Below are 26,195 nucleotides of genomic sequence, written 5' to 3'. Positions count from 1 at the left end.
GTCATTATTTCTGTAACAACAGCCATCCATTTCAACTCTCTGAAATATTTATTAGGCAAATCAGAAGATTTCTCCATCATCACGTATACTTTTTAAGTTTTTTTAGTACATCTTAAGACTTGAACACTTGAATGTACAACTAGCAACTGGAAAGACAGTCTATCCAGGTCCATTACATTCTATTTAAAAAAAAAAAACGTGTCACATTAATTATACATTAGGTGGTGATGATTCAGGAAAAAGCTTTCTTTTAAAATCATCCTCGTCAGAGTCCATCAGACACCCATAGTACCACTGACATATTATACCAATCAATCATCGAGAGAACCCTCTTGATGTGCCACATTTTAGGTAAAAGCAAATGTGATAAATAACTAGGACTAGACCATTAAGAGCTTTATAAACCAATAAAAAGGACCTTTAAATCAATTCTGAAGCGCACGTATAGCCAGTGCAGAGACTTTAAAATCGGTGTAATGTGTGCTCTCTTTCTGGTCTTCGTCAACAACCCGTGCAGCTGAATTTAAAAAAAATTGTGAACAATTCTTTTCTTCGGAAGACCAGAAAGTAAGGCATTACAATGGTCTATCCAACAGGAAATAAAAGCATGCATCAATGTCTCTGTGTATATGAATATGCGACTACATTTACGATACAAATACTATATGTGAAAAATATGAGAATGTGGCTCTTTAATGCATAATGGTTAGTCAAATAAGTGCAGAAGCAGAAAATGCTTTTTCTACACAGAATACTAAATACAGTGCTGGTACCATGCCTTCTTTGTATGTAATATCCATGTGTGATCTTTGTCAGGGAAAAGGTCAAATAGAGGCTTGAGATGAAGAGGAGTTTTACCCAGTGAAGGACTGGCCATCTGGAATTTGGGCAGATGCCAAAAGGGCCGCCATCTATTAGGGTTGTTTGTACGAATTTCGAAAGTCGAATATAATTTGTATAGTAAAAAAATCAATACTATTCGAATGCTGAAATTACTATTCGAATGGGATTTTTTTTCATAAATATGTTACACTCTTAACATTTAACAGAGGTAACACAATAAAATATCCTACAGTAATAACTAACTTGTCTTCAGTTGTTTTAAAAAAAGTTATTTTATGCATGTAGCCACAAACATTTTCATGTTTTGGTGGAGCCGTGTTATTATGTACTGTGCTTTAATGTCGAGCCTTTGTATTTGTGCTGAATGTGCCTTTAGTGGAGCGTATCATTTCGCAGCACCTAGCGATCTGCCGGCGCTATTAGATGTTAAATTGTTATCGGCATAGGTCACCGACTGTAGCGATAGTGCGTGTCATTTAAGTATGTGTTCTGAATTTCTTCATTATATTCAGTTTGTAGGTTTTTTTGCGTTTTCTGTCAATGTTCGGTTGGTTGGTGTGATTTGAAAATAGGGCCGGTGTGTTGCAAATGCCAGGGCCATTTCTTGATCTTAGTCCGTCACTGGTTTTACCCCAAGTTGTCTACATTCAGGTCAGAGGGTGGAAGGATGTTTTTAGTCCAGGGAAGAAGCCTGCAGATAAAGACAACATGTATTAATAGATTCAATGGTACTGATTCAAAACCACTGTTTATAAAAAAAAATTCTGTTAATTAATAAACACTATATCCTCTATAATATACACTTCATTGTTTAGTTACGCTTAACTAAAACTAATTCAGTCTAACACAACAAATCTTTAATAAATCCCACCTTCATGAAGATTATAATGTTCAGTTTGTGTTTGAACTGATTTAGACAGGTGTTGATTCAACTTTATGATCATTTTTGAGGATGTAGTTAGTGGTGCGGTTGGCTTGCATTGAGTTATACTGAGAGGTGTTTAAACTAAAAGCTGAAGAGTCTAGGTACTGACACTTTATTTTCAATATCTTTCAGAAATATACCACAAAACACTTTCTTTAACAAAAGAAGCCAAACTTCTCAAATGTTAATTGTTGGGACCAAACTAAAGTATTAAGGTTTGATACCCAGCCCTGGATAGAAGTGGTCAACAAGGGACTCAGTGTACCTGGGAATGATGCTTCTGACATGCACTTTCACCTCGGGATCACAAACCTACCTGTGCTATTCTCCAACCTGCACCCCTGCGCAGTTCTCTTTACTTTCTGAGGCTATCGCTAAATATTCAGCATTTCTAGGAGGAAAAGAGAAAAAACAAATGTCAAACAATGTCAAACTTTTAACTTTAACACAGTGAAATGGGTGAAAAATACAAAAACAAAACATCACAGCTATGGTTGTATGACAGGTTTTTGACTTACAGGAGGAAGGTTTTGGTTTTTACTAGGGAGGAGGATGACAGGATGGGACGGACAAGACGAAAACATGACAAGTAGACGGAGGGAGCGTGGGACAAAGAGACACAAGTGAAAACACACAAACACGATGGAAACATTGATAATCTTAAACATAAGTAGGTAAGAAGCATGGCTAAGTGGAGAAGAAGAATATGAACCAAAGAGAGGATGTAACAAAGTAAAAGTTTAAATGATGTGTGACTTGCTGTGTGACAGCAATAGAGCATGAATAAAAACATGGCAATATTTTTAGGGAAATACACACTTTTCAAAGCATAATTTATTATTTTGAACATATCAGTGAGTTTGGAAGTTAGTTTTTAGAGTGAAGGCCCAGTCACACCAGAAAGTGTCAACGTAATTCAGCTATGTGAAATATTTGCTTCTTGAAGCTTGGCGACATAGTGAATACTTGCAGCAATTGCAGACCTAACTGCTACAAGCTAGCCAGCCGGAAAACATGCTACTGCTAGTCACTCACAGTAGCTCATCAAGCTTCTGTTTGTTATAATTTTTTTTTGTATTTAATTCGCTGAAGAGATATTGAAGAACTTAAAAAAAGCACTCCACACAAACTAGCTTGCTAACTGTCAGTTAAGCTAGCTGTCAGTTAACTTACTCGCTAAAAGGACCAAAAATTCACAATTTTTTTCATGAGACATTTGAAGCATCGCTTCCTAACTGTGCAAACCATTGCTCTTTTGTGGAGACAGAGGAAGGTTAAAGAAAAGTGGAGCTATTATGCTAATAAGCTACAATATCTTCCTTTAGTTTGTTCTGTTCATCTATGCAAGAAGAAGGAGAAGAAGCAAGCACTGTAATCCTTAATAAAACAGAAAACCAAATCACCAAAAGTGGAGTTACAAGGTTTTTACATATGTGAGCATATGTGCATATAGGTCATGTATGTAATAAAATAAATACTTACGCTGCTTCTCTTAATGCTTCTTCTCCAGCTGCTGATATTTTCCTGTAGCAGTATATCATCTCTATGAGGAGCCAGACCTGAAGGCCAATAATGGACACGTACATCATGACCTCGGACACGATGGAAGCCGTTCCTCTGGTCGCTGCACACATGAAAGCCAAGAAATCAGACAATAACCAAAGAGGCAACCTGACAATGAAAACATTCTGGAATTCAGGATGAATCCAATCTGCAATTGAAAGGATTTCTTTCAGCAAGAGTGAGACTGAAGAGAGTACGCAGCTGCAGCTGACATCTTATACATTTTAAGAACGTAATCAACTGCATTATATTCTTCCTGATTTCTCGTTGTTCAGGAGTTCCCTCTGGGATTTTGTACAGGCTACCTGTGTATCATAGTCATCTGACACGGTTTGGTTTTAAAGGTGCAATATGTAATATTGTATGTAATACTGGCAGCTAGCGGTTAAAATAGTTACTGCACTACCAATTCAAAATACTGGAGAGTCGTTTCCCCCGCCCCCTCCTGCCCAGACTCAAAGTTCACGGAGGTTGCCAGGCTGAGACCGCAGCATTCACAACAAGGTTGCTAGACGCTTTTCTCACATAGCCAGACATTACTCCACAGCACAGCGGAGTAGCTAACATTAGATGCTAGTCTCACATAGCCAGACATTACTCCACAGCACAGCCGAGTAGCTAACGTTAGATGCTAGTCTCACATAGCCAGACATTACTCCACAGCACAGCGGAGTAGCTAACGGTAGATGCTAGCTATATTGACAGTCATAAAAGCCCGTGCTCATGCTGAGCTCTGTAACCAACTGACAGACACACTTTTTTGGCTTAAAATTACAGTATGAACTGCTAAAAACACAACAACCTCACTGTCCTCTCTACACGCCAGTCAGGCACACTTCCTCGGCTTAGAATTACAATACGAAACGCTAAAAATACCACTAGCTTGCCGACGGAACACACTTCATTGGCTTAGAATTACGGTAACAATCGCTAAACACACTGCAAACTCACAGTCCTCTCTTTCCGATTTACAGCCCCCCTCTCGTGGCTTAAAATAACTCACCGTTGTCGGCTTCGGCCGCTGAGCTACACGTTGTAAACAGCCATGGGCTGCTTGCCTGGTCCTCCCGGTAACGTTAACAGTTAGCGGGGTTAGCATGGCGGCGTTAGCTAGGACCAGTCGGGATCACTTTACTGGCTAGGTCTCAATTGTTTTTGCGAGTAACCAACTCGGTTACTCTAGCTATATAATTCAATGTGAGTACACAAATGTTGAAATGACAAAAAATGCCCGTCCCTAGTAGCTGTGATAAATTAGCCTGAAGCTAATGCTTACCTGTTCAGGAGAAAATAAGCCAACTCCGCGTCCTTTTGGGATCTAAGCTGTCTCCATCTTTCAAATACATCCCAATATTTACCAGGGGGTTGTTACGTCTCTGGTCACGCAACTGTTTTTATGTCATGTAGAATCTATCTCCGTTGATCCTGTTCGTTTGTTTGCTGCTTTCATGGCTGTACTACCGTTACAGCTGTAGCGCGCTGGGTTTATGTTTTTACAGGTATATCTGGCAACCCGGCCTGCCTGTCAAACTGGGCTGTTGATAACAACACACAGATCAAAACATAAACATAAATTCCGTCACGGAATGTAAATTTCAAAAAGAAAAAATACTGACATTAGCATTGTTGTCATTTTCAGTTTAACATGTTTCCTTAATATCTGATGAGGCATTGGTGTCATTTTTGGATTTATTACAGTACAAATATTACATATTGGACCTTTAATCCTGAATGCGTAACATCCATTTCTATCTCAACCTCCATATCCACTATTTCAAAATGACTAAAGCCAAGTGAGGCTGTATCCTCACTATTGTCAGTCAAAGTGGACAATAAAACCCTCTGGCGATTTGTTGTTCTCCAACACTCCTCCCCAGAAGTGCAGGAACCAAGATAATGAAGGAAACATACATTTAAGTTCTATCTTGCTACTTCTTAAGCATTATTTTAGTCATGTACATGACCTAAACCTTTGCTTCACTTCCCTTACATTGACTTTTAATGTTAAAATCACATAATTTGCATCAAATTAAAAGAAACCATTACATTGTTTTAACATAGATGTAGATCTTATCAGCTTGCCATATGCATAGTTAAAGAAGAATGTACCATCTAGTTTAGAGCACATGCTGACGGTTCATTTTTCATAGGTAAACTGTACATAATATAACCAAGAAGCTGAATGAGCGAGGTGTCCATCACTGTCAATAGTGAGGGATGTTTCCTGCTCAAGGTGCAGAGATGGGAGGGACACCCACAGTTTATGTATTACTTTAAACCCTCCATCTTAACGCAGAATGCCCTTATTTAAATGTGATTAAGACAAACTGAAATTTGATTGCTCTTACCATCTCACGAGACAGTTTTCAAACTTTTTAAATATAATTTTGCTCTGCCACAATGCACTTTTAATTTTTGTATGTAATGTAACTTCTTTAACTTTTCCAGGGCATGTTTTTAAATCCTGCTCCTTGTGATTCAATCAGCAAAATAGTTGTAGAGCACTGCAGTTAATTTCATCGTACCTTTAGCCACCACAGAAAGTTGGACCACTTTGCTGATAACGGTGCTGTACTCATAGTTAGCGTAGAAGAGGATGCGGTTGAAAAAGCAGCGGTAGGTGCCCGTGTCATTGAAGGTGACGTTGAGCAGGTATATGGATCCATCCTGGATGTCTTGGCTCCTCTTACTTCCGTTCCAATCCAAACGGTCCATAAAGTCGTCGTGTTCAATGATGGGGCCTTCCTCGTTGTAGGTGTAGATCTGGTGAACGGAGACATCAAGGATAATCAAAATTCAGATGTGATAGAAAACTATATTTGCACATCCATCATCATCCATTTGATCCTCAAACGTGTTGCTATTTTGTTGGAAAGGGTCTATCATTTGGATATACTGAACCATAAATGCAGCTACATTATCACAGCATGCACTGCAGTGGAAAACATGATCCAACACAAGGTCACCACAGCCATTTGTCATCTCTGAAGCTTTAATGATCTCTGGTGTAAAATATCACAATCGATTGCATCTGAAAGTCAGGATGACCCCTGCACTGGGCGCTATGATGCGATCAAGGGCGTATGTGTGTGTGCTTGAGAGAGAGAGAGAGAGAGAGAGAGAGCTTGGATATGGGTTTTATACATGAATATATAAATAGCTTGTACCTTGAGGAATGTGGGCTATGACAAGTGTGATATAAAGGATGCTTACACAATCTCCTTTAAAAGCACAAATGGTCTACTCCATGTACGGATGGGTGGGTTAAACCCCCCTCCAATAATCAAAACTGGCCCCAAATGTAATAATAATTTACATAATTAAAGACATTTTCAACATAACTTGATGCAGAAAAGGGACCAATTGTTGCAGAAAAATTCACCAGAATGCAGAAAATGAAGTGGAGATCTCAACCCCCACCTCCCAATGTTAAACCCAGTTACCTTGCCCTGTACTCTCCACAATATGTTGTGTCAGTTATATTATGTGCTGGCATCAGACTAAGATATTATTTAGCAATGTTTTGCACTCACATGAACAAAGTCGGCTTCTCCTTTCGGCCTGAAGTACCATTCGACGGTGGCAGTAGCCTCCACCTCACTCCTCCTCTTGCAGGAGATGCAGCCCAGTTTGAAGCCCTTGCCCGCCACTGCCTCTGTGTCAGAGTCCACCTCTGCACACGCCCCACGGCACTCGGACATTGCTACAAAACGAGACAAGCACTACTATAGGTTAACATGATGTGGCAACAAATTATGAAGGCTACAGAAAATCAGGTCAACTCACCAAATATGCAGCACAGAAGAAAAAGGATCCGTAGGCTTAATACTTCCATGTCACCGGTTTTATTTGAGGAGGAGCCTCAAAAAGTACTAACAACAACACTCCTGTATCCGAGCTCCAACTGACTGTTGTTGAAACTTTAAATGACCATCATGACACTCATTAAACTGACCTCCAACTTTGTAATAAATGAAGGGATATTTGCAAAGGTTTTCTTTTATATAGCCTATTTAAAAAAAAAAGAAAGACTAATGTTATTTATTTATGTTTTTGACTGTTGCAGTACTTTGCTTTATTGTTTATTTCCTTTTAATATGTTTATTGTATGCACAAAACAAACAAAAGACCAAGGCAAATTCTGTGTGAGTGAAAACTCACTTGGCAATAAAACTTATTCTTATATCAGATATACACCTACATTTGATTATGATGTCTTAACAATCGTCAAGATAGCAAGTTTCCTATTGGTTGCCGAATTGCTACAGATTATTGCTGCTTTTTGACAGAGCCCGGTAATTCATCTCGATTCAACTGATGCAATGTAGTGGTTTTCTGCTTTTAATTATCAAGCAGCAAATGAAACAATCCAGATAGCTGGTGACTCACAGTGTTCCCCAGATCAACACCCTGAGATCTGATTATCTTTTTTTTCCCTGAGGTCTAATATGAGATGCACGGAGCAATCATAATGCCTGGAGCCACATGCTCTGCTCTATTATGAATGCAAATTACAGGGTGCACAAAGATTATGATAAATGTGTTTTTATTATGTGCAACATGCAAGCTACTATGCGAATAGGCCTACACTTACATGCCAGCACATATAATTGATTTGCATGCTCTTTGATAAGAAACTGCTACATTTTACAGGCTACACGCTAAATGCAGACCAATATCGGATCACTGAAATCAAAGCCTACTGTCCTGAAATAGAGGCCTCCTCTCCTCGAGTCGTCTCCTCGGGAAAAAAAAAAAATACTGTCCTCTCCTTCGATGACAGCTGAATGTGGAAATACTTCTAATTTCACCTATCTAATGACTCCGCACTCGTAGAAAAGATGCTCCGCTCCTGCAGATAAAACTGCGTCAGAGCATCGTAGAGCCAGCCCACCAAAAATAAAATAAAATACGTCCTGTGAGGCTGTGCCAGTTAACGGTGATTTTTCCTACGCCACCGCGGCACCTCAGTCGCTCGGATCAGAGGATGCTGCAGATGCACTGCGGTAAAAACGGCCGCGCGTGTATGACTGAGCAGATCATACAGATCCAGTGTGTGACGGCTATTTAAGCTTCTGCCCCGCCGCTTTTAAACTGATACTAGTTTAGCTTTGTCTGTTAACCACTGCAGGGGCCTCACCTAGCGTTTATAGCACAATTAATGAGCGACATGGGCTTTCGTTGTGGTACCTGATATTCGGGTGAACTGGCCCTTTAAGTGAGCTCCACTGCGGCGGAGGCGGGGTAATGATGCCGTCTTTCTGTCAACAGAAGATGGTCACATAACGCTGGATTGATCAGTCTCCAACTTCCAATAACTGCCCATATAGTTGTGGGTTCAGCTTTTATAATACAATTAGATAATCTTGCAGCTAACGCCGCGGGTTAATGTGGCCAGTGTGATGGTATTTCATAACAATTCAACTTTGACACCAAACACCCACTCACGTTGTGTGTGAGGATTGCTGATGCTGTTTAGTTGTCAACCAGCTAGCATCAGCTACGCCTACGGGCAAGCTGCTGTTAGCATTTACGAGCTTGCTACTTTTTCTCTTGTTTCACAAAGAAGCGATGGTATTTTTTTATCTGGAATTCACGAATAATAATGTTGTGCTGCAAATAGCCAGCGACGTTCCCTATAAAAGTAAAAAGCTCGACATACCGACATATCAAAGGTAAAGTAACTAAGCTAACGTTAAATGCTAACACGCTAAAGCAGACCTTCACCAGACTTCATGTTAATAATAGTGTTTTTAACGACAACCATTTATGTGACGAGCCATGTTAACTAAGTTAATGCTTACAGTAGCTAACATTAGATAGCTAAATGTGGTAGTAATCATCAGGTGGAAGCTTTATTTATGTTTTTGACTAGTGCAGTACTTTGCTTTATTGTTTATTTCCTTTATTATGTTTATTGTATGCACCAAACACCAAGGCAAATTTCTTGTAAGTGAAAATGTATTTGGCAATAAATCTACGGTATTTCTGATTCTGATAACGTATGTTTGTGTCAGCTAGTAGCAGCCAAACATGCTTTGTGAAGTGCAAAGTGTTCTGCCTACAGGCCGTCCTTATCTCAATTTGTTTATGATGTTCTAACAATCCTCAAGCTAGCAAGTTTCCTATTGATTGCAGAATGTGATGCTAGAGATTATTGCTGCATTAGCTAGCTAAATGTGGAAGTGATCATCAGGTGGAAGCTCCCTTACTTCACATTCTTTTCACTAATCAATACAGTTTGGGATACACAACTGGTTATCATTTAACTAATATCTTTATTGACACCTACTTTAATGTTAGAGCTGACACAGTTGAATCGATTATATAAAGCTACTGTATAACTGAGTCGACTGACAGCAAAATATCAGATAGGTTGACCACTTTGTCATGTTTTAATCTTCTCTATAGTTTTGTGTGACCATGGATCCGACCTGTAGTGCTTCGGCTGCTCAAGCAGCGTTAACTGTCCAGGTGTGTTTCCCCGGTGCCCGTGCGGCTGTTTTGGATAATCTGAACCGCCAGCGGGAAGAGGGCAGGCTGTGTGACCTCTCCATCCAGGTGCAAGGACAAGTGTTCAGGGCCCACCGCTGTGTGCTCGCTGCATGCTCACCTTACTTTCATGACCAGGTAAGTCAGGGTACATCAGTGTGCAATATATTGTCTGTACTGATTCATTCATTTATAATAAGTTATTGTTGTTTTCACTCACCCCATATTTCTGTCCAGATGCCCAAAACTTAGAAGTCCAAAAGTATGTCTTTGTTCCTCTCTCTTGACAGGTGTTACTGAAGAATGTTACAACTGTTTCCTTACCCTCAGTTATGGACCCAGTGGCCTTTGAGAGTGTCCTGAGTTCTGCATACACAGGCCAGCTGAGCATTGTGCTTGATGACATTGTTAACTATGTCACTGTGGCCAGTTTCCTCCAGATGTGGCATATCGTGGACAAATGCACTGAGATCCTGAAGAGGCCTCGGCCCCCAGCAGAGGTCAGCCCTGGAGAGACCGCTGCAGCTCACCCTGGCACGGCATCTCGCCAGCAGTCCCCGAGCAGCACAGACTGCTTATATCTGGAAAGGGAGGAAAGAAGGAAAGAGAGAAAGCCTGATGCCTTGCCTCCCTTAGCTACATGGAGACGTCCACAGCAGTTTCCTAGATGGGGGCGGCCACGGCCTTCATCAGCCCAGAATTTAGCTGACTCTCAACTGGACACCCTCCCTTGCTATACAGAGAGTGATTACACCAACTGTGAGGAGGCATGGGTATCAAGCCATGCCAAAACGAGCCACTTTGCTCATGATGGACCTGGCCACAATAGCCGGTACCATGGGGGGGTCCCTTGTGGTGAAGCATTAAAGCAGAAAGTCAGGTTTCAACAGCGAGGAGCACCGCAGAGCGTTGTTAGACGGCTTGATAAGAACAGAGAGAGCGGGGACATTGATGAGACACAAGAGAAGAGGAAGAAGAGAGAGACCGAGGCAGATGAGGGAGTCGGAGAAGCAGCGGTGGAGAAGAAGGGAGGCTTTGCACAAATGGGACACTGCGGTAAGATACAAAAGTCTTATTTCACTTTAAACACAAATAGTATGTCTCTGTCAAACAAAATGGTGGGTGTGTTTTTTCTGCTGCTGGAAGCAGAGGGCTGTTTGAATACAGGGAAGACAGAGGGAAGTTTAATGTCTTCATGTATTCATAGGGCTGCACGATATGAGGAAAATATCTAATTGCGATTATTTTGACTGATATTGCGATATGATTCACCATATTGGAGGGAATGATCATTTTTGTATCATTATTCTCATTTTCATTGAAAAATATTAAAATTAAAAAAAATTAAAATGATTAAAGTGTGATTTTTGCGAGGATCTGTACCAAACAAAGATTTTTTCTTTAGTCTGTAGGATAGGATTTGTAGGCTGGGACGTCCTTGCAGCACCACGATACTTAATTGAGAATGGTTTGACACACATTTTGCCTTTAACAAATATTGCGCAGAGTTTCAGTTCCAATATCAAAACTTTACTCTGTTCAAAACCTTCTTTAAGAAATGAAAACATGTTTTCTATCGAACCCTTTTTCTTTTCATATAATAAAATAAGCCAACATTCTCAAATGTTAGTGTTTTTTCCTCATTCACAAACAAAAGGATTGCCTAAATAAATGAAAAATCAGAAATCAGATTTAAAAAATGGGTAAACTAAAAGATTTTCAAATCCGAGCACCATTCATTCCCCTCTAGGTCAGTACCACCAAAAAAGTATTGAGATTAGATACACAACCTTTTAGTGTGGCTGTTCGTCCACGCTGGGTCACACATTACTTCTCCTTGTTCTGTCCATAGACTTGATTTGATTTTGTTTTACGTTTCTCCAGCAGACTTCAACCCAATTTCGAATGAGAATGTCGGACAAGTCACGGTCAAGGCGGGTGTGGAGGAGACAAAGGAAAAAGTGCAAAGAAATTTGGTAGGAAGAGATCCTTCCTCAGACCTGCCCAGTGTTCATGCTTGCCAAACAGGTGAAGCAGTTCCGGGCCCTTCCTGTCCAGTCTCGGCCCGAATGCAGTGGCAGACGAGTCCCTGGTCTCAACAAGAGCAGAGGCCGCAGGAAGTAGAGGGTGGCAGCTGCAGTAAAGATGAGGATGAAGACGATAAGGAGGAGGAGGATGTGGACTTTGAATGTTTCACAGAAGGGATGTTTAGCAGAGACACATATGATGAGATTGAAGATGGCACAGGACAGGTTTCCCAGAGGCCTTTAGTGCCTGTGTCTCCTGACTTCACCACGGCAGACTCGGAGGTCAACTGGCCCTCCACCAGCGTGGGACAGGGTAGCTCATTGACCCCCAACTCAAGTCGGCATTTGTCTCCGTCCTCTGCTGCATTTCCGCCACCCTCTTCACCCCCGACACCATCTTCGTCCTCCTCCGTGTCCCTCGCTGGCGCCCCCTACACGGGCAAAGTCCACTTCTGCCACTGCGGAAAAGCCTACACCCTGAAGAGTATGCGTGACCGGCACGTGAAGATGCAGCACCTCAATCTACGGCCCTTCGGCTGTCCCGTTTGCACAAAGTCCTTCAAGATGAAGCACCACCTAACCAAGCACCTCAAGACTCATGGAGGGCTGCGGCCCTACGAGTGTGGCTTGTGTGGGAAAAAAGTCATTTGGAGAGACAGCTTCCTCAGGCATCAGGCCCGATGTGAGAGACTTGCCTCCAGCGCCTCAGCTAACAGCAACAACGCAAGCACAGCTGCAGCGGATGTGGATGACAGCTACAGTTATGGATTTGAAGACGGGGTTGCTTTTCTTGCAACCGGAGGACAAGTGAAAGTCGAAGAGGTGGACTTTCACGGGGAGATGGAGGATGGGATGCATGGCCTGTTGGGCAGTGTGTCTGGGATTGTGGATGAGCTGAGAACTCAGTCACAAAACTTGGACTCCGGTAGTCATGTTTTTAAAGAGGAGGCAAGTGAGAGCTTTTGAGGAAATTAAACATCATTGTTAAAAGTGTATACATAAAGAAATACATGCAAGAAGGACAATGCATTACATGATGAATTCAAAAGTCTGCCGACACAAATCATCGAAGGCTTTATTTGAGCTGCCGCTTTTGTTTTCGTCCTTTTTATGTACATTATTTTCATGTCATGGATATAAATAGAAGATAAAAAAGGAACAATCATGCTTCATTCAAGTGATCCTTTTTAATGTGTGCAGTGCCAGGTAGCCTCAGTCCATGTTTAGTGATGCTGTAAACTGTACATCTGTGTTGTGAATGTAATCTTAAGCCAGATTTAAGTTCAATGCATTTTGCACATAAATGATTTGCCATCGATCTACATTATAAAAATAAATACAAGGTTATGAAAAAAAAAATGTTCTATGCCATATTTATGTCTCTTCCTACTATGTAAAGGAAAGAAACCTTGTTATATATGGTAATAAAACCAGTTGTTGAGATTTATTCTAGAACACTGAGGCTCATTTTAAAACATTGTGGGTCATTCTAGAACACATTTCACAACAGTTCCTTTTATTTTGCAGCACAACGGTGGAGCACCAGAGGTCTCTCTTGCTCAGCAGTGCAGCATCCCTTTCCTGTGATCAATTTGTGGAAAAGATTTTCACTGTGTTTCAAGAAAGCATCTTCCATTAATTGTTAAAAAAAAGACCCAGAGACTCTGAAAGATAACAAGCCAATTAACAGGATTGTCATTTAATGGATTCAGGTGCATTGGGGAGGACAGCCCAATGGAGATTTCCATTTCATTGACAAACATGAGGTTGTGGCGGTCAAAGAGGAACAAAAGTGTAACATACTGTATGGCACTGTATATACAGCCAGGTAAATTAGAACAAGTTAGAGAAGTTTGTTGATATTTTTTCTTATTATTCTCTAAGTAAAGTGATGTGGGTTAATTGAATGCTTGAATCACATTGGGTTGAGCTTATATCAGAATATAATTTTTGAGATTTGAATACATTTGTAGGGGATATTTTCTCATACCAGACATCTGCATGGCCAGAATCAGTATAAAGACAAACCATAGTGAAAGGTTTAGGCTGTATGTAGCCTTTTGTGTGAACGCTAAAATACATCAAACAGGAAAATTGCCTTTGTGTGATGCGGATTTTAGGCCACTGAGCTAATTATCGTAGGAGAGATGGAGCTCTTTGCTAATTGTGGTCTTTGGGGCAGTTGTCCTTGAAAGGTTCTATCTCAGCATTATTTATAGTGATGTGAAAATTGTTTTTCCCAGCTGAGTATTATTCTTGTTCAGTGTTCAGTTAACTGTAGCACAAAATGTTTTCGGTAGTCTGTAGAACACTTTGATATTAGGATTACTGTCTGAGATAGATGATTGGACTCCAGAGGATGTTTACAGAGTGTGTGGGAGTCTTCAGTTATGAATCATGGGTTGAGTTTGGGGCTAATCGAATACATACTTTATTCTTTCCCTCTTCAGTTATGTTGCTGCTCAGGAAACCTTGAATACGGCTAAGACATGATGTTGCAGTCTCCGCTATTGCCATGGTTACAAACATCATAGGTTCAAATGCAAGGGCGTAACTTTGGGTTTGAACATTGGGGGGCGGGGTTGAGAAAATGTTATGCATATCAAATGCTTAATTTCCTGCTTTCTGGTGATTTTTTTTCTGCAAGAATTTGTGCCTTTTCTGCATCAAGTTATGGTGCAGTGTCTTTATTTATGTAAAGGAAATAATTATTAGATATTTGGGGTGGCTTGCACTGGCCAGTTTTAATTATTGGGGGGGATTGTAACCCAACCCCATCCCCCCCCTGTAAATTAAACCTATGGTCAAAAGATGAGTAGGAAAGACGAGGCACTTTGATTCTTTCCTGTAATATTAAAGGAAACGTTTCACATTTTGGGAATATGCTTGTTCGCTATCTTGTCAAGAGAAGCTTGAAGTCTGTGCGACATAATGGAGCTGCGTGGAGCCGGTAGTTGGTTAGCCTAGCTTAGCATAGTCTCGCTTTGTCAGACCTTCTTCCACAGCGCTACAGAGGAGGGTCTGGCTAGTCCACGCAGCAATCTGGGATGGGAGAAAAACATGCTCTGGTTTATTGGCATTCATTTTAAATCCATCAAAATCGTCATGGGTGGCGCTAAGCGCTGCACGGTGCCCCGGTGTCGCTGGAAAATAGTCTTGGGAAGGAACTTGTTTTGGTGGAACATGTGTACGTTCAAGAGTTGTTTTAGGTGTGCGACAGAAAACTCAGATTGGACAGATAGTTGTCTGGATTTACCCTGCAGAGATCTGAGGAGCAGTTAACTATAGTCCTCATAAATCCACCGCAGTTTAAAATTCCAACACAAATCCGGTCGAAAAAAAGGACAAGCGGCGGAATTTCCAGTGGCAATGAGGCTATCCCGGAAGTGGAATGTCGTGGATATAGACTAAGATTAGCATAAAGACTTGAAGCAGGGGGAAACAGCTAGCCTGCTTCTGCTTTGGCACACAACCTCCCTGCAAAATGACTTTCTTGTCTTTACACTTTGGTTTTTGTACAGCTTAAAAAAAACAAGATACAATCTGATAATAAGTGAATTGTGAGATGATGGTAGGCAGATTTTTCCAGTGTTGTTAGTCTTTATGCTAAGCAAAGCTAACTCTCTCCTGGCTCCAGCTACATATGTGAGAGTGATATTTTTTCTTCAACTCTCAGCAACAAAGTGAATAAGCACATTATCCAAAATGTAAATGTAAATGTAAAGCTAATTGAAAAATTGTCTCATACTGTTTGGCTACATACAAAAATCCCTAAAGAGGGAAACAAATTATGTAATAAAGACAACAAATTGCCAGAATACTCAGATTTTAAAACATTTAATAACTGAGAGAAGACATAACATGTTTATTTCCAGTTAGGCTGAACATTAAAAACATAGTTTTACATTAAGAGGGGAAAAAAACACTCCTGTAGCACCACCACGTCAGCAAAAAAAATAAACAAACACCTTTATATTTCTTTTGACTTTTCCGTTAAAGTGAACAAACAAACAGAGCATGTACAAATGGGAGTGGCAATGTGATTTGTTGTGTTATGAACAAATGAAATCAACAAATAATGCGTCAGAACATTTAAAATCAACATACTGTCCTTTAGTACTTCTCCAACCATCTTGGTGCTTCCGCCTTTAACCTTTGAGCCACTTACTATCTGACCATCAGATAAAACAAACTGGTGTCTGTCTGTCTATCTTCTAAATTAAACACAAATAACATTAAAAGTTAAAACTTAATTTAAGATGCAAACAGATAACTCACAATAAATTAAATCAAATGCAAAAGCTACTCTATAAGAAAAGAGAGCAGACCATTTGTTTTTAGGACATTCTTTAGTTATGTAACAGTGCATTTGAAAAGGGCATTTTATTTTCCAATAAACTTGAATGTAATCATACTGTACATGTTTATTAATTACATTGAACCATAATGAACCACAAACAGTATCATTAAAGCAATTTTAGAGTCCATCATATACTGTAGGTTTTTCAGGTGTGTTTTCACATGCTTTGCAACATACGTTTCACTCGAGCACAACAGCCACAAACAGGACCACTCTTTGTCTAGATTTCACGTTTGGTGTGTGAGTGGTGTTTCTAAAAAGCAGAGACATACATAAAGCGTCACTCATTTACAAAATGCAGATGACGGGAGACAAATAGAAAAACAAGCATCTGGCATGAACCTCAGACAGCACACACTAGCACCATCAGACAAGATACTCAAATGGGAGAGTTTTTACAGTAAGATAACTAAAAGCATGACCAAACCTCTTATAAACAGCTAGACAAGATATCCATAGAAGTAGGATTTTTAAAAAAAGAAGAAAAAAAAGGCACAGTGACCAGCTACATCCCTGGAGAGTGGTTTCATACTCTGTCAATGTCACTGTCTAAACATACAGGAGGATGTTGTTAGTGGGTTAACGTTTCTTGAGGTTGTGAGTCCGCCGCTTGCAGATCTGTTTCCCCTCCTCCGTCTTGTCCCATCGGCGTTGGATCTGTGGTGTGGTTCTCGGCGGAGAGCTTAGAAGATGGTGCTCCAGCGTTTAGGGGGTGGACGGGACTTGGTTTCTCCCTGGAGAGAAGAAGAAGGAAGATGATGAGGTGGCTGAGAAAAATAACATGTATTTTCTGTCCCCAGAGATGGCTTCTAAGAGCAATCTGGGGTAATGTGTTTTTTTTGTTGTTAAAACCGTGCTGAAAGATTTGATTGTCGAATACTTCACATTAATTGGGATTCAACGAGATCATCCACACTGAAAGTAAAACCTCAGAAGAGTCGAGGTAGATGGCAGTTGCAGTAAAAAATAATCAACGAATATGTTTGTGAGAAATGTAATATCTAAGTTTACATGTTGTGTCACTGTAAAAATGAAAATGTTGCTCTTAAGCTCGTTAGTTTATTATGATGACAGGCTGCTGTGAAAGCGTGTTGGTGAAAGAAGATGAATGAAACTGAAATGGTGAATCATTATACTGTATTGATTTATTACTCACTGATCTCTGCTGAGAGCATCACTGTTGCATTTGGGCAAACACAGACAGGAAACAGTGTTTATGAAGCCCAGTTTTACAGATCGAAAGAGAAAATGTTGATTAAAACAATGAGGCAAACGTGCAGTAAGCTCACCAGGCTGAAGATCCTGGACAGTGTGCTTTGGTCTCTGCGTCTTCTGACCGGCGACTTTGTGCTCTCGGCACGCGGCGACGAGGCCTAGAAAAAGACGCTCTATAAGCACAGATGGAGACCTGAAAAACCGGGGCCTGAAAGCACGTTTGCTGCTCTGTCACTGTATAACCTTTAACCAGACGTTTAATTCATTTTACATTGATGGCCTTTTTGTTTTTACGAGATGAGACACATTTGACCTCAGAGCATCAGTGTAGATGCCCCACTACTTCACCAAAATGCCAAAAACAATTGTTTAAAAATGTTATAGAGGGCACAATGATTGCTGTTGGACAAAAAAACACGTATCCCCAAATAATAAGTCTTTCAAAAATGAAGAAAAGACTGCATACTTCCTTATTAGTGGCTAAACGTTTGCACTTTTTGCACATAGGCTATATCTCTTTGTTTACCATCCTATCCTCTAATTGCATTGGGGTCAACCTTTTGGTATTTGGATCTTAGTTTTCATTGGCTTTTTAAATCAAGTTTAAAGGTCTAAGGTTTCAATCATTTCACTTGTAAGCTGAGGGAAAAACAACAAAACTGCAGGTATGTGGTTTCTCTGCAACAGCAGCAGTGTGATGTGGAAGAAACAGTTGTGTCTGCGCTTCGATCTGTTATGTGAGAGAGTAACATGTCCGAGCCGGGGGTAAAACATGAAAATGGGACACGACCAGACTCAGATAGGAGCATCCTACAAGGAAAAGAAAATGGATAACAAGGGAAAGCTAAGGTCGGCTTTGACATGACTGACACAAAGGACACGAGTCAGTAACATATGAATCGGCTGTCCAGGGTCGCCTGACAGATGAGAAGACACAAAGAAGGTGGGAAGCCAAAACAGATGGATCGATCGTCATCTCTGGCAAAGAGGGGATGGAGGTGTTACAGAGAACTAGAGGTATGGAAGAGGAAGAGGAAGTGAAGGAGGAGGAGGAGGGTGATGCAGGCCAAGAGGTCCTAAGAGAAAATGTTTACCGGTTGTGGTTCATAAACAGTTGAGCAGTTTCAAAGTCATCCAGAAGCAGCGAGTCGCTCTGGATTGAAGCAAAAAAGAATTTATTTAAATGTGATGAATTTACCAATGAGCCAATATGTGTTGGTGTGTCAGAAATTAATGATAAATCAATCTTTTCAACTGATCAAACAGTGAATGAAAGTGATTTTCTGTGACACACGTCAAGAGTGAGCTTTGCCTTTCAGCCACTGTATGTAGATGCTGATGAATCAGCTCTGCTCAGGTATTAAAGACATTTCTCTTCAAGGAGGAAAGCAGTGAAACACACAAAGGAGAAAGAGACAGGGCGAGTGTGGAGGTTAGGTAACAGGTGCGCTGCAGACAAAAGACACATTGGACAGATTTAAATGGGCTCATCCATCCGCACACACACACACACACACACACACACACACACACACACACACACAGAACGGTGCAGTCAGCAGTGGGGCTTTTGTTTGAATCGAAAAGAGAAGTTTGTGTGACGTACCAAGCCCAAGACATCTCTCCACTGGACATGAAAAAGAAACAGACAGCAACATGATGGGATGATACATGATACAGTGAGAGTGTGGTGGCATCTGCATCCACCTCAACACATTTGAGAATCATCCAGTTAAAGATGTTAAAAGGCAGCGATATGGTGGTAATTTCCATTGGTGATCACTAATATAGGTAAATACGTCATCCAGTGGCCCCAAGTTTGTATCCACTTAAAATTAAGCATGAGTGGTTGCACATAAGAGTAACTTACGCCATAAAACCTTCCACTTTTGGTTGGCAGAAAAAGGTTAAAGGTCTAGACGTACAGGTTGGGATCCACTCATGTAAAACATGCATTTACATCCTAAAAGTTTAGCCTACAGACATTCATGGTCCCCGGAGGATGAAGCCTACTGACACTGCTGATCTCCTGACTTTTTATATAGTGTCACCAACAGGGCGAAGTGTTCAATTATTCAATGAAATGTAAGCACATACAAGATGAATTAACATTACCATTGAAGTTCATGTTCCCTACAAGATGAATCCGAATGACTTTGATTTCCTTGGAATTTTCTTTTAGCGCCATCATCTGGTCAAACTTTGATTCAAGACAAACAAATACCTGCTAAACTAATGACATTCCAGTCAGTCTTGGCTGTACTTGCTTATAGTGTCAAACTAGTGTTTAGTGCTAACTAGCAAATGTAAGCATGCTAACACACAGAACTAAGACGCTAAACATGCATTCTACCTGCTAAACACCAGCATGTTAGCATTGTCATTGTGTACTTGTTAGCATGCTAACGTTGACCACTATGTGTGGCTGCAGAATCTTAGAGTTTGACTATAGCATCTTTTAAAACATTTTGATGGCGTACATTTTTGTTTGTTAAAAAAGCTGACAATGCCGGTGAGTGAGGGTCTCCGGGTCAGATGATCCACTGGGGGACAGGGAGTGGGGCTAGCGACATGCCGTCTGACACAGTATCCTATGTGATACTACCACTGGGTGGTGCCAAAGTTATAAACTCCCACACATAAAGTATCCAAACAAAATAAAATGCTTAAAGGTCCCATGGCATGAAAATTTCACTTTATGAGGTTTTTTAACATTAATATGAGTTCCCCCAGCCTGCCTATGGTCCCCCAGTGGCTAGAAATGGTGATAGGTGTAAACCGAGCCCTGGGTATCCTGCTCTGCCTTTGAGAAAAGGAAAGCTCAGATGAGCCGTTTTGGAATCTGCTTGTTATGAGGTCATAACTAGCAAGGTTACCTCCCCTTTCTATGCTTTGCCCGCCCAGAGAATTTGGCCCACCCATGAGAGAGAGAGACATCATGGCTTTCAAACGAGAAAAGTGGCAGTTGGTCAAGGCCACACCCCCACCCTCCACCTTGCCCCTCCCTCTCTCCTCCTCAATAGCTTCAGACACAGAAATGGCACATCCTAAGGAAAGCTCATTGTGGGACTGGCTCTAGTGGCTGTAGTTCTGCACCAAAGCGGAATTTCGGGAAAGAGACTTCAGATACAGCATTAGGAGACCACTAAGGTCTATATAAAAGCATCCAAAGAGCACCATGTCATGGGACCTTTAAAAAAAAATGTCTTCAAAAAAAAATGCAGCTGTTGAATTTGACATTGAGAAATATAATGGAGAACATTTACTACAGATGAGGAAGTCTAACAAGTGATCAGAAGTAAATTGTCAGTGCATCTCAGCATCTTCCCTCTGCAGCTTTACGCCTCTGGAGTGATCAACAAAACAGATATTGAAAACCAAAAATAAATGAGACTCACCCTGGATTTAGGACGAGGAGAGGAAACCTGAGAGACACAACAACAAAATGACTGATTGCACAGGGAAATAGAACAAGAAACTCTGTTTTGAAGTAAGCAAATGATTGAGCTGCTGATTGAAACTTTACCCAGTTCCTGTTTGTTTTTTAATCAGTACGTATAAAAAGAGTCAGGCAGCTTTGTAATCACACTGAGGGAGCTGAGGAAAACAGTTTAGCTTTGAAACGTTGCCGCACTTATGATGCCAAAAGTTAGAGCCAAAGTTAATCGAAAGAATTCAACACTCACACAGTAGTAGGCTTTAAATTGGAGAAAAATTGGTTTGTTCTGCGTTCTGGATAATGCAACTCACAGCAGTCTTAAAAACTGTTTCAAATTTAAATAAAGCTCAGGATGTTAGCATGACACAACAAAAAACTTGATGTACTCGGCTAAAGGTATGTAATGTATGATATGATGTGTACAATATGAAACTTACAATGCTCCTGAAGAAATGCACCACAGCATTTTCTTTGGTCCGGCGGCGAGCGGAGGACTGGGGTGAGGTTGCCAGGTGACCCCGGAACGAGCCCTGTGAGGATCAACAGAGGTCCAGTGTACATGGCATATGGTACTATAGGCCTACCATAATATTGAGTAATGCTACGGTGAAACTTTTAGGCACAATGTAACTCAACAGCATGGCAAAGTATTTTTATTCACTATATTATTGATGATTAATTGATTGATGGTTATTGATAAATCTCCCATTGCCAGACCTATCTCCACAGCCAACCACAGTGCTGTGTCAGCACCTGAGTATGGTCTGGCTACACGGCCTATATATTCTGGGATAGAAAAATGGCTTTTTTGTTTTTCTTTAAACCATTCACAGCCGTCCTGGGCGGTGCTTAGGCCCGATGGAGAGAGAGAGATAGCGCAAGAAGAGGGACATCCGGAGCGTAAGAAATTTATCCAATCCGACTAATGATGAAGTAGCTTTGCGGCAAGAGCTTGAAAAGACATCAATTCTATTCTGAAAACTGCGCCATACCTCCTAAGATTATTATAATTACAGTAGTTTTAAGGTCCTCCTGGGCATCAAGTCTCACAATGAAAGGACTATTACCACGTGCGACAATGGGTAATCTGCAGATCTAATCAGATAGAGGCAAGTAAAATACTAAAAGAAAACAGTGTGTACGGTTTACAGTGTGAGAGTGAAGGATGGTGTAGTCGACTACAGTGTGATACAATGTTTCAGAGATTTATTAGGTGTAGCTGGCTGACACACTGTCACTAGCACAACCTCCAGAACAATCTCACACATCTGACTGTCTCTGTGCAGTCTGACAAAAATACACACGTCTCTTTATCCTAATGAATGTGTATTTTCAATGTAAATAAAGTAACATAAGCCTGAAAAGATCCTTTTGATATGTACAGAACCCTTTCATCATAGCTTTCTTTTGGCACTGTGTTATATTACTGTGCAGGATAGAAAGCCTGTAACATAAGAGGCACACGATCTAAGAACAAACAGTACAAATGCACACAAATCCACAAAATCAGCTGATGTCAGATGAAAAGGTGAATGTATGAGAGCAGCTCTGACTCCTGAGCACTCCACTTAGAAAGAGTTTTTTTCTAGGGGTTTTTCTGTCTGCAGCTTAGGGCCGGGCTCACACTACAAACTAAATGTACCTGCACCGTGGTGGTGGTGGTGGTGGTGCATCTACTGTAGACTTAGCATAGGCCATGTGGTTATAAACATGATTTCTTTAACTTAATGTTTAAATTTAAAATCCAATTTGGAGGAGTCAAAATAACACCACAGGCCAAAGGATACATGGAGCGAGACTGACCTGATCTACTTGAAGAAATGAAAATGTACAAAGAGAACGCAGATAAAAGTGTTTTTGAAAACCACTACACCAACTTCAACATTTTGGACCCAGTCAACTGTTCCATTTTTATTCATTTATTTATTTTTATTTTTATAACTCTAAGGAATTGTTTTTAGATCAACTTGTATGAGAGATCAAGATAACTCTAAAGGAAAAGCTTGGTTGGCAACAAGAAATAAATCTTCTATCCAGAAAAAAAAAGTTCTGAGAATAAATATTCTTTTTCAATGACATTAAATGATGAAGCATCTCGTTTCTCACAAAATATAGTGCAGGCCAAGTGGAACTTCACCTCAATATTCAAACGCAGGCCCTAAATGAGAGAATTGAAGATCCAAATATGAATTAAGGAGTTTCTTGTCGGGGCAATGAGCCATCAGTGCTAAGCATCCTTTAAGCAGCTACAAAAACAGCTCAAAAAGCCCAAACTGAGAAAAGTCTCTCTTATTATTATTATTATTATTATTATTATTATTATTATTATTATTATTATTATTATTATATAAAAAGGTTTCTGGAAAACTATGGAGACAAGTTGAAGAAGTTCAGATATGCTCTTCACTGAAAACCTTGAATCTCCAGATTTGGTGATGTTGCTTTTGTTTGCGTGTGTTACTTCATGGATTAAAAACCATTCTCTCACATCTTAAACCTATAGCTCACAGGACAGCGACAAAACAGTCCTTGACAGATGATCAGGTAGTTATATGGAGGAACTGAAATTCTTGGTTCTGGCTTAGGCCCCACTGACTCAGACAATCGCTAACAAATGTTTCCAAATTCAACAAAGCACTAAAAACAAATACAATATAGCACAGTGTTGTAGTACAATGAGGAAGGATTATCTAATTTTTTAGTTTTCTGACATTAGGTTAACGTTTTAAGAGGCATGGAGCAGTGAAGCTCAATAGGAGAAACCGCCCCTGAACTATCCCTTTAGATGCAGATGCGTGGATGCTCACCTTGCTCCTTTTCTTTTTGTCTCCCCCAAAGAACTTGGTGATCTGATCCATGAGACCAGGGTTCTTCTTTTTCCTCCCGAGCCCAAAGGTGCTCTGCCCTGAGGTGCTTGCCGTAGCCATGCTAGTACAGTAGTTGCTGAGGTTGGATGGCGTTGACCTCTTTCTATCTACTCAGTAGTCCTCTTCCAAGCCAGTCCACAGTACCAACACTGGGCTCTGCTGCTCCTTCGGGATGGTTTGCTGCTCTTCTGACGCACGGGGGCTGTCTTTGAAGGTGTCGTCCCCTCGATGAGGAGGGTCAGGTGGTGGGGGCTGCAACGACAGTGAGGTCCATGTCTCTGGCTCGACTCCAAGCATTCTTTGGAGCTTCAGTGGCTGTGTCAGTCACTGCCGCCCTCTGCATTGGCCCGGCCATTGTTCCTCTCCCCATCTGCTTCACCCCGGCCACAGCGACAACAAGGGTTATCTCTGAGTCTGCACTCACACCCTGATGCAAAGCAGCCCGCAGCACTGTGAGGCCATTGTTGAATTGGCCTTGTATATCCTCTCAATGGATTGTGTTTAAATTGGATGTACAGTCACCCAGATTAACAAATGGAGAGGCTCAGAAGACAAAGAAAAAGCGTGTAGTGTGACAACCTGTGAACACGAGCCAAGTATCTGCATCTGCACTGTAATAAAATAAACTTGTGGTGACTTTGCATGTTCGTATTTCCTCCATTTTTGTGTTTTCACAAATGGAGCTTCAAAGGTTGTATTTCTGATTTAAAAAAATTAAGATTTAACCAAACTTTATGTTGTACCGTACTGTAATGGCTGTTAAAGGTCAACATCAAGGCTAAATCCTAAACTATTTTAAAGATTGAAGATAGAAGATTGTTGATGTTTTGAGTATCAAACGAATAAACTGTCATGCTTAACATTTAAGCTAACATGAGCAAAAGTCTTAAAAGTGCTCAGAGTAGAGTACTGCAGGGTTGATGTTATTTGTAGGCCAACCTGGAAGTTAGCATTGCCATGGTTCCATTGACAAAAATCCAAATGGGATTTGAATTTTGTTTTGGGCTTTATTGCTGAAAAAAAGCTGTTTGGCAAACAAATGTTTATGATATTTACACGTTTTGTTCAGCAAGATAATCTTCACAAATGAACACCACTTTAAGAGTTTTGAAGAGTAAATGCAATTGGCAGAAGTAAAAAGCTAACATTAGGCTAACAAACTACACCACAGTCGCATGACTTCAATGTCATCAACACTAATCTTCCAACTGATTTTGCGTGTGCAGTGGGATGACGTTTGACAATTTTTGTAGTCTCATTCAGACACTTGATAGCAACTGCCTTTTTTAAAGCTTTAGAATTCATGAGCGGGGTATTTACTAGTCTCACTTTGCCAGTTTCCTCCTCCAAAGCTCGCTGAAGGAGGGTCTGGCTACTCCACATAGCATTCGGGGATGGGAGGAAAACGTGCTCTGGTTTAATTGCATTTCTTTTAACCAATCCGAATCGTCATGGGCGGTGCTAAGCTCCGCACGGAGCCGCGAGAGAAAACTCAGATTGGACAGAGAGTCTAGCTGTCTCAATTTACCCTGCAGAGATCTGAGGAGCAGTCAACAATAGTCCTCATAAATCCACAGAATTTAAAATTCCAAGAATGTCACTTTAGGCAGCTTTTCATTTTTATCCCAACTTTGCCTGTTTTGGTTAATTGCCCAGTTTGAGTTCAGGCTATGTGTGTATTTTGCATTTGGTTTTATTGGTAGATGTGGTGCATGTTTTAACAGTTATCATTTGCATGGTTTTGTTGATTTGCTGTGTTTCCTTAATTGTTTGTTGGATTGGGAATCAAGGCTATGAGAAGCAGCTGTCATTGCCTGGACCACATCCCCTCCACAGCTCAAGATTGGCCGCAGGATAGTATGATGTGCTTGTTAAAGATGGATGTGAAACAGGTGCAGAGGAGAAGGAGGACAAAGAAAAAGAATCACAGGTGTGACCGGCTAGAGGAGAGTTTTGTTTTTAGTAGCCTGCTTTTTATGCTGTGCAGAAGTAACCTGATTTATTTTAAATAAATTAAAAAAGAATCATCCTGTGACACTTTTTTTGCTGGTAAAAAAAAAAAGGACCTCACACAACCATGTGACAACTGTGTTTACCACACAGACCTTATTTCAGGCTTCTAACCAAAACCCATTGACTAACCGTGTGTTCATGGGCATCGGAAAAACATTTTTCCCAGTGAAAACTGGGAATTATTCACATCACTTCATGTGGGAATCAGAGGTGGGAAACTGGGGCTAGATCTTGCTATCAGAGTTTCCCAGTTGGTGACGCGTTGTTGACAACTGACGTACAGAAACATGGCCGATCGTTCAAATGTGTTGAAGGGAGAAACTTTTCCTAAATATAGAAAATTCAAGCATGCATGTAATATATTTTGCCAACGTCCACAATGTGCTATCGATTTAGGTTGTAGTCGTCCATAGGTTTCTACAGAGTAACTTAAATTAGTTAAAAGTTGTGT

At 40.7% G+C, this 26,195-nt stretch overlaps 3 protein-coding genes across 7 annotated transcripts; 1 reads left to right on the top strand and 2 right to left on the bottom strand.

Annotated features, from left to right (window-relative positions):
- Nucleotides 1-25: 25 nt before the first annotated feature.
- Nucleotides 26-8,609, bottom strand: LOC114568617 (sodium channel subunit beta-1). Its single transcript, XM_028598218.1, has 6 exons — nucleotides 8,522-8,609; nucleotides 6,865-7,034; nucleotides 5,857-6,094; nucleotides 3,251-3,392; nucleotides 2,085-2,159; nucleotides 26-1,534 (listed from the first exon to the last, which is right to left on the bottom strand). Exons 2-5 carry the CDS (start codon nucleotides 7,030-7,032, stop codon nucleotides 2,090-2,092), a joined length of 618 nt encoding a protein of 205 aa, XP_028454019.1. The 5' UTR covers nucleotides 7,033-7,034; nucleotides 8,522-8,609; the 3' UTR covers nucleotides 26-1,534; nucleotides 2,085-2,089.
- zbtb22a (zinc finger and BTB domain containing 22a) lies at nucleotides 3,806-13,284 on the top strand. Of its 4 annotated transcripts, none has more exons than XM_028598212.1 (4): nucleotides 3,806-3,835; nucleotides 9,743-9,961; nucleotides 10,114-10,879; nucleotides 11,708-13,284. In XM_028598212.1, exons 2-4 carry the CDS (start codon nucleotides 9,755-9,757, stop codon nucleotides 12,814-12,816), a joined length of 2,082 nt encoding a protein of 693 aa, XP_028454013.1. In that variant the 5' UTR covers nucleotides 3,806-3,835; nucleotides 9,743-9,754; the 3' UTR covers nucleotides 12,817-13,284. The 4 variants fall into 4 exon arrangements, with proteins under 4 accessions (XP_028454013.1, XP_028454011.1, XP_028454014.1 ...); XM_028598210.1 differs by lacking the exon at nucleotides 3,806-3,835 and adding an exon at nucleotides 6,698-9,006; XM_028598213.1 differs by lacking the exon at nucleotides 3,806-3,835 and adding an exon at nucleotides 6,701-9,006 and having other exon boundaries at nucleotides 11,711-13,284.
- Nucleotides 13,285-16,442: 3,158 nt separating this feature from the next.
- mbpa (myelin basic protein a) lies at nucleotides 16,443-23,919 on the bottom strand. 2 transcript variants are annotated; one of them, XM_028597193.1, is made up of 7 exons: nucleotides 23,672-23,919; nucleotides 21,302-21,394; nucleotides 20,824-20,850; nucleotides 19,032-19,052; nucleotides 18,520-18,578; nucleotides 17,500-17,583; nucleotides 16,443-16,944 (listed from the first exon to the last, which is right to left on the bottom strand). In XM_028597193.1, exons 1-7 carry the CDS (start codon nucleotides 23,789-23,791, stop codon nucleotides 16,782-16,784), a joined length of 567 nt encoding a protein of 188 aa, XP_028452994.1. In that variant the 5' UTR covers nucleotides 23,792-23,919; the 3' UTR covers nucleotides 16,443-16,781. The 2 variants fall into 2 exon arrangements, with proteins under 2 accessions (XP_028452994.1, XP_028452995.1); XM_028597194.1 differs by lacking the exon at nucleotides 18,520-18,578.
- Between the last annotated feature and the right edge of the window lie 2,276 nt (nucleotides 23,920-26,195).

Source organism: Perca flavescens, chromosome 14, assembly GCF_004354835.1.
Source record: "Perca flavescens isolate YP-PL-M2 chromosome 14, PFLA_1.0, whole genome shotgun sequence".
Lineage (NCBI taxonomy): Eukaryota > Metazoa > Chordata > Actinopteri > Perciformes > Percidae > Perca > Perca flavescens.
This window is presented reverse-complemented; position numbering and strand designations above follow the sequence as displayed.